The sequence below is a fragment of the Colias philodice genome, chromosome 31 (assembly GCF_061535455.1).
Source record: "Colias philodice isolate Cphi_HAF_F1 chromosome 31, ilColPhil1 Martin Lab GWU primary, whole genome shotgun sequence".
NCBI classification, from domain to species: domain Eukaryota; kingdom Metazoa; phylum Arthropoda; class Insecta; order Lepidoptera; family Pieridae; genus Colias; species Colias philodice.
The window spans coordinates 1,890,673-1,899,844 of NC_143116.1; the positions used below are offsets into that span (position 1 = coordinate 1,890,673).

General features: G+C 32.7%; 1 protein-coding gene across 1 annotated transcript; it reads left to right on the forward strand.

Moving 5' to 3' along the window:
- Positions 1-362: 362 nt before the first annotated feature.
- asf1 (histone chaperone asf1) lies at positions 363-5,145 on the forward strand. Its single transcript, XM_089713930.1, has 2 exons — positions 363-1,196; positions 2,957-5,145. Exon 1 carries the CDS (start codon positions 548-550, stop codon positions 1,193-1,195), a length of 648 nt encoding a protein of 215 aa, XP_089570056.1. The 5' UTR covers positions 363-547; the 3' UTR covers position 1,196; positions 2,957-5,145.
- Positions 5,146-9,172: the final 4,027 nt, after the last annotated feature.

Below are 9,172 nucleotides of genomic sequence, written 5' to 3' on the forward strand. Positions count from 1 at the left end.
ATCGTGTGTTCGTTATCTTATATCATCACGTGTCAATTGTCAATGGATGTGACGTCAGATTTGACAAGTGACAATCTATTTCTAATGACAACAGTGATATCGATATTTGTCGGAAATTTTGTGTTTTAAATAACAAAAATTGGGTAAGTTTTATTTAAATAAGTACTTTTACATTTCTTATTTCACAATATAGCAATAACATAAATGTGCGTCTCGTATATTTGTTAATATACCGGAAAAACTTAGAAACAAAATTCGTCCATAGAACGTATCTGTCAAATTTTATTTTTTAATTTTAGTATTATATTTTCCCGGTACGCGGCGCTCAATACGCTTCGTATTTTACTATTTTGATCACGTGACCGGCATCAACCGCCAAAATATTTGTCACTGTCACCTTGTCCGCGAATCGGCATTTTTCTGAAATTCTGTTAAAAAACGTTTGCTTTTATTTTTCAAACATCAAAACGTGGCCACGCTTTTTCACAATTGGAAACGTATTCGCAGGTGAACAAACCAAAGAATAACTTAGTACAGAAGTTTTAAAATGGCTAAGGTTCATATAACCAACGTAGTTGTACTCGACAATCCCAGTCCGTTTTTGAATCCTTTTCAATTCGAGCTGACCTTCGAATGTATAGAGGAATTAAAAGAAGATCTCGAATGGAGGATGATATACGTTGGATCTGCAGAAACGGAGGAGCATGATCAAGTATTAGACACAATATACGTAGGTCCTATACCGGAGGGCCGTCACATGTTCGTATTCCAGGCACCGCCACCTGACGTGACTCGTATACCTGAAAACGACGCTCTAGGCGTCACCGTAGTGCTATTAACGTGTTCGTACAGAGGACAGGAGTTCGTTCGCGTCGGTTATTTCATAAACAATGAATACAGTGAGAGTGAGCCCGAGTTACGAGAGAATCCGCCAGCGAAACCTCAGTTCGACAAAGTGGTGCGGAATATTCTAGCATCCGAGCCAAGGGTAACGAGGTTTAAGATTAACTGGGCGGAACCGGACGCAGCGCCTACAGACTCTGGTGATGGGAACATAGAAGCGTCGACTGCGCCTAGTAACGATTCGTATGGAGCGTCGTTTAATGCTGATAGTCAATTGAGTGGTATCGAGTTCCAGGGTAGTCTAAGTGGGTACGGGGATAACTCGAATTCTATAGCCCCTATGGAGTGCTGAGGTGAGTGTGGTTCTTCTTATTTACTAGTTCACATATTGAAAAACATTGTAATGCTTGTATTTACATACTTAACATGAAGTTCCATGAATTGTTATTTAATATCTAGTGTTGTAGCTATCAAGTATACACAAAAATAATTGCACATAAAATATGAGGCGGGTGGTTTTATAGGAGGAGTCAGGGACCTACAAATACTGTTTCTGATTTATTGTCAACATGGTGAATTATATTTACTACTAGCTGCTCCGCGCGGTTTCACCCCCGTGGCTCCACCCCTGTTGATCGTAGCGTGATGATATATAGCCTATAACCTTCCTCGATAAATGGGCTATCTAACACCGAAAGAATTTTTCAAATCGGACCAGAAGTTCCCGAGATTAGCGCGTTCAAACAAACAAACAAATAAACAAACAAACAAACAAACTCTTCAGCTTTATAATATTAGTATAGATGACTAGCATGTTACATTAATATACAGAATGAGTAAAAACAATAAATTTGTATTACAAATAATTATTTTTTAATGAAAAACTAAACTGTCTTTATATTGTCCAGACTAGACAAAATTCTAATTTAACCAGAAGCTAGTGCAGCTTTGAAATAAAACTTATATGGTCGAATTGAGAACTTCCTTTTTTTTAATTGGTTAAAAAATAACTGAATACACAGCACTCTATAGAACAAAGAAGCATGTATTACACGAGTTCATTGACCCATAACTTAAGGTCACTTATGATATAAGTGCTAAATTACACTTCTACTAAAAATAGGAAGGGTTTTATTATTTCATTATTTAATATATAATATAAAGAATTGTATTGTTTCCCTTTTTTTGTAGGTGATAAACTCGAAAATTACTTGATTTGATAATTTTTTTAATAAAAAAAGGATTTTTATGCCTATGTCATGTCCATATCGTAGATTTGCTCATTTCATGAAATGGCCAACAAAGGTTGATCAAATAGTTAAATCGTCAACGTTTCACGATTTGGTCATTGGCCAAACTAAATTCAGTCATTGGCCAGACAGCTATACTAGCTTCCGCCCGCATGGTGTTTTGATAAAAGGTAGCCTATGTTCTTTCTCAGGGTCTAAAGATTGTCTGTGCCAAATTTCATCAAAATCGGTTGAGAGGTTAAGCGGGAAAGCGTAACAGACATACAGACAGACTTACTTTTGCATGTATAATATTAGTGACTATATAAATATGGCTATTTTAGGCTATGTTTTCTTTTTTTTATGCTGGAACAACTTTAATAGTTTTGTAGTGCCTGGTCTAAATAATTCTGTTTATAAATAAACATTTGTGTGCATTTAAAATTTATTTTTGTTAATTATATTAATTTATTGCATTTTATAAAAAGCACATAGTAATGCACAAACACAAAAGGATAAGGTTCTATTTTGATTAATTTTTGTGTGCTAGAGTTAATATTTTTAGATTTAAAAAATGAACTTACATTTCCTTTCCTGCCAGGTTGCCTGGTAGTGATTGTTGATCAGCTATAAGGCCACTTTTTATACAATTTATATTTTTGTAACACTGCTTTATTTTTATAATTTATAGGCTTTCCACACTTCGCCTGCATTGTCTAAAACCTAATAAATTATATACTAAAACATTCCTCATGAATCACTCTATCTATTTAAAAAAAACCGCATTGAAATCCGTTGCGTAGTTTTTACATAGGGAAAGAGAATGTGACTTTGTATTATACTATGTACTGATAAGTATTAAATAAATGTTTTTCTTTTTTCAGATTGTAAATAAGAAGTATGATAAATGGAGTTTTCAAAGCAGAACCACAGGTGGTGTTCTGTGATGTATGGACTGATATGATAAAACTATAGATTATATATTGTATATGGCAAAAAAGTGCAAAAAAAGGCACATTTCTCTAAAATAATATATATATAGACTACCTTTCCACCCGCATTGTAAAGGCACATTGTTCCTGTTCCTAGGGGATTTCCGGGATAGAAACTATACTGTGCTTTCTCAGGTCTATCTTTCTACCAAAAATAATGTAAATCTGTTCAGGAGTTTTATATAAAGGAGAGACAGACAGAGCTACTTTCGCATTTTTATTTCGGATATAAAATTGGTTCCTGCGATTAGTGCTCAAAGCAAAATTTTCATACCAATAGTATGGATGTAAATACAAAAGAGAAGGTTATCGGAAATTATACTTTTTCATGTTTTATGCCTATTTTTGCTTGTCAAATGCATTTTGTTGCCATGTATAATAATATATAGTCTGTGGTCACTTATCAAACTCCAATGTATGGAGTTTTGGCTTGTAAGTTCAAAAATACTGTTTAAAAATGTATCCTAAAGTTAAAATAAGGTTTTGTATACAGTTGACAATGGTATTTAGTTTATTTATCGTGAATAGTTAGAAATTGTATTTTTTTTTTCTTTGAAAGTATTGTGACAGTACTAAAAGGCATACCATAAAGAAAAAGATACAGACATTTTTGGCGAAAAATGGCGGGTTTGAATCCCGACTCGTGATCGATTTTATTTCTATTCTTAAAAATGTATATTTGTTATTGACATATTGTTTTAAGACAGCATAATGTTGTAACTTCACAATTTTTCTTTAGTCTATCTGTAACAAACTGAGAAAAATATATTTATTCATTAAATTAATTAATAAGTGCATTAAAAATAAGTTTTTAAGGGTGGCAACAAAATAAATATCATAAATGCTCAATTTTTGTCTCGTGAATTTTATTATACTGTCTTTAAAAAAGTATAGGGTTGCCAACTGACATATAATAGAAATATGCTTTTTTATACTGTGACTGTTGAAAATTATCTAAAAGTTATAACTGATAATACACACATAAAGAACTGTTATATTAATTTATGTATTTATTAGTTTATACATTTTTGACGTGACGTTTTATAATTCGATAGAGCCGGCTGCACGCACGAAAAAACATGACTCATGCGGCGTTACCTCGCTCTGAGGCGTTCCATGAGGCTTGAAGTGCAAGCGAGAGCGCGGAACATTGTCACGTTCTACTATCGTCAGTTAACCGACTTTACAGACAACCAATTTGTTTTGTTAAAGCAATGCCATAGGATCAATTAAAGCATATGTATTTGAAAAAGATTAATGCTAAAATCGATATGTTGATAGCCCTAATATTTTTGGTATACTAGTGGTCCGCTGCCGCTTCGCCCCTACATGTTTACGTTTTCTCTCCGTAAGAACCATCCTCGTACTTCAAGGAATATTGTAAAAAAAGATTTCACAAAACCGATTCAGCCCTTCTCGAGTTATGCGTTTGCCAACATATTTTGCGATTCATTTTTGTATGGTAGATTCAACAAATATTCAACTTAAAACTATGTACAATATTGAAATTATTAAACTATAAGCGCATATAAAGAGTCACACGCGTGTGTCGTGATGTGTTGCGTCAGAAGCGTTTGTACAATAGTATTGATTTTTCTTAGTATTTTGCAATATTAACTCCATCTTTTCCATTCTATTGTAGTTTTTAAATTTATTTTAATATAACCTATGTCCCTTTAAAATTGATATGTCTATTAAATATGTATATTCTAATAATTTTTATATCTTGCTAGATGTAATCTATTGTATGTAAAAATTCATCAAAATGAATTCAGCTGTTTTAGCATGACAATAAAACAAACATAAACTTCCACGCATATTTATTTTCGATTATTTTTAAAATACTAATGTGTTTTTTTTCTAGACCTTATATACTGACGCATCACAACACATCACACTAATATTGTAAAACAGTATTGGATCGAATGAAGTTTCGATTAAGTTCCTTCGCCTAACTTACAAGCCCTAGCCAACTTATTGTGAATCTGTGTATTTAAATTAAGTTAAAATTGTACCTAACAAATTGTAGATATGAGCGTATTTTTAATATGTAATAAGTTAATAAATAATTTTGAAACTAACGTATTTTATTTTACTACTACATATTCCTTTTAATTTTTATCCTCTTTGTTTAATGACAGATTTTTTCCCGATTTTTTGAAGTGAAACTTTTAGGCGCGTTCAGAGTAAAATTTCAAGGTCGCGTCACGGCACTACCGTCAAGTCATGGAGTACGGCGACGATATTAGTATCTTTGAATCTTGACACGTTCACACACACTTTTTTTATTTATAAGGATAACACCCATATACGTAGTTATTTTCGTACGTATATCAGTGTGTGGTGTCCCCGCACCGCTCGGCTACACATACCGTGTTCCCGCAGCACAATGCAGGCCTGTCGAGTGTGTTCCATCGCGATACCTACTGCTAATTTAATATAGTAATATTGATTCAATAGTTTAAAGATTTCAACAGGCTTTTTTCAGCTTCATCTGTATGTTTGTATGGTTTGTATGTAACCGACTCCCTAAGACTCGATTTTGAGCCACTGTACGGACCGGGACAGATTTAATTCAAACTTTATACGTACTTATCAAGATCCGTGACAATAGATACAATAAATTCATCAGTTCAAGTGTGTTTTTAGTTTTTTTTTACTACTTAGGTACATTGACGACGCGGTTGGCGCAGTGGTAAAGTAACTGCCTACTGAGCCGACGGTCCCGGGTTCGATCCCCGGTCAGGGCAAATATTTGTGTGATGAACTCAATTATTTGTTCTTGGGTCTGGGTGTTATTATCTATATATGTATTTATTAAATATTATATTTATCGTCGTCTAGTACCCACAACACAAGCCTTAATTGAGCTTACTGTGGGACTATGTCGATTTGTGTAATAATGTCCTATAATATTTATTTATTTATTTATTGCTTTTTATTATATTAAATAGTAAATATTGAGGATTCTAATCATTAAATATAATATTTATTTACATAGAAGTGCGGTCAAGCACGGCAATCTAAATTGCGCAGTTAGCATCTATTTTCCCGCCTTTTAAAGGTCGCATTTTATACATGGCTGCTTTATCTTGGCCCATGGCATTTATGAAGATCTAATTTTAATGGCAAGTGGCAACCCCGATACTGCGTAGGTAGTAAGATTATTTATCAAAAGTGAGAGGAAAGTTAGTTGAATATAGATTTATTTAATAAGGTACATAATTAAAAACGCTTTATACATTGAGATAATATTAGGTACTATACGTATGGAGGAGACACCACGAACAAAATCTGTGCGCCATTTTTTGCTCTAAGTTTTAAAAATGATTATCTAGTTAGGTTCTTACCGATGAAAGTTATTCCTTTGCACATTTCCGTATTGCACGCCTCATAAGCGAAGCGTTGAGGTGGGTACTACTGTCACTTCGCGCAAAACATCTGATTTTTCAAACTTAAAATGTCTTTATGTATCATACATTGCACTTGTAAGATAATACATACACACACATATTAAGAAAAAATACTATTTTTAACGTTCATGATATTTTTGATGTCATTTTTGTTATTTAAACTAGTTAAAAAACAGTTTAAAAAAGTTCTGTCTTGGACGTCCGTGTGTCTGTATGTGCGGATCCTTTTTCTTGTTAACACGATAGCGACCGAAATACTTTACTAATCGAGTCTTTTTTTTTCTCTTACGCTTGAGTATGCTCAGGAATAGAACCCTTTCATTTTTCAGGGTCTGATTCGATGTGGTTTAATTGTTATTAAATAAACAAAAATAATAATTAATAAATATTTATTAAAAAAAATTATGAGGCGTGCACTTTTGGATTTTCCAAATTATTATTTGTATTATTTGTGCAATATCGTAACACACACGAAGGCATATTTGATGCGTTTCACTTTAAAACCATTAAAAAAACCGCGCATACGCCATATGGCGTATGTTGAGCGGAACATTAATGGTGTAGGCGGTGTCGTCTCCATATATGTATATCTCAATGGCTTTATATAAGATTTTCTCATGCAATTATTGTATTGTCACTGATCCTTGATAAGTATTCGAAGTTTGAATTAAACCTACTATAAACTGGGTCAAAATCGAATCGAGGTAAAGGAGTCGTTTACATACAAACTTACAGGTGAAGCTAATAAAAGCGTATTAAAATGAGGTGTTATGTAAATAATAACTGGAAATGTACATGTGTATTTTTATAACTTTACTAGCGGTCCGCCCCGGCTTCGCCCGTGGTACATGTTTACGTTTTCTCTACATAAGAACCATCCTCGTACTTCAAGGAATATAATAAAAAAAGAATTATCGAAATCGGTTCAGCCGTTCTCGAGTTATGCGCTTACCAACACATTTTGCGATTCATTTTAATATATAAGAAGATATTTAGAACAAAAGGGTTATAAATAATCTGTACTACGAGAATTTTTTTAATCTTTATGGTTACGGAATGTTTGTATTTTTCTTTGATAGGTACTCTGCGAGACCAAATTCCCCTACCTACATTATGTTCACATCTATCGCATTGGCTTATCAAAATGTAGGTACGAACAGTGAAAATTTTTATTCATATTTTACGCGTTTGAGAAATTATTGTTCATCTTCATGTAGAGTAGTTATTTTGTTGGTACGTTTTTCGTTTTTAATTAAAAAAATTATTTACGCGGGTGTTACTCTTTCTTGTATCGAATTGTTTATCCCACTATCCTTCCTACTAGTTTATTTATTTATATTTAGGTATAGTATTATAAAATAATAAATGCGAAAGTTTGTGAGGATGGATGTGTGTGTATGTTTTGTTTGTTACGCTCACGCAAATACTACTGAACCGATTACAATGAAGTTTAGCACACATATAGAGGGTAACTTGGACACATAGGATAGGTTTTATTCCGGAAATCCCACGGGAACGGGAAACATGCGGGTTTTTCTTCGGAAAACGCGGGGGAAGCCGCGTGCGGAAAGCTAGTCATTCTATACGAAAGAGTTGTTACGTAGTGCTATTATAATATATTCTATGCTATTGCTGTCTGGGTGAACCTTGAACCAGATAATATTTGAAAGTAATGAAATATAGCATATAAAACTAACAATAGCTTAAACAACAAAACGAAATTCAACATAGTATTTTTAGTTTTTGAAACAATTACTAAAAAAATACTTTTCTTCCAATGATGAAATAGTTAACTATTGTCTAAATAAAATCAAATACAGTTTATGCATCTCTTTGATTTTGTACCTACTAATTTGAGCTTTCGCATGTAATCTATCTGAAAACTTCGATTCTTTGAATCGGTCCAGTATTATTCCAAAAAATAAATAAAAAAATAAACAACTGCTTCCATAACAATAAACTTTCGATCAACTACGACGAAGTATTCTTAATAAGTTAATAGCCAACCATCCAATTTTGTATCCACTACATATTATATTGTCAACTTCTGAGTGAGTGCCTATTTGTCTTTAGAGGGGAGATTAGACCATTACAGATGTTATGTGTTAACACAAAAGTCAGTTTCTAAACGTTGCGCGCGAGAATTTCCCGCCTTTTTGTGATGTGTATTTTTTTTTATAATAAATATTATTGATGAGAAATCAGAAAATACTATGCTGTTTTGATTAATGAGAATGAGGATATTCTTGTATTGTGATTTATTATAAGACGTGAATGAAGTTAGCTGTATTACGTGTATATTGAATTAAAAAGATAAATCTGACAGAAATCATGTCAAAACAGTGGATTATTATTGCAGTAATGTAAGTAAAAAAATATAGTTTTATTTGTAAGAACGGTAGGTACCTATATTACAAGTGTACCTAAGTAGTATCTTTTCTTAACAAAGTTGTGAATACGAAGCTCGAGAATTTTAACAATCGTCAGTAGTATATAGGTAAAGTAGAAAGTTATCAAAAATATGTTTGTTTATGTATGTCGATTGTCGTGCTTGTTTAAATTTATGTAATAAATAAGGAAATTCGAAGCTTTCGAAGCATAAAATCTGAATGAAATTTGTTATTTTATATGTAGAACACATTTTGCACGTATTATTGAAGAACTAGAAATTATTTTTTATGAAGCAATTGATTTT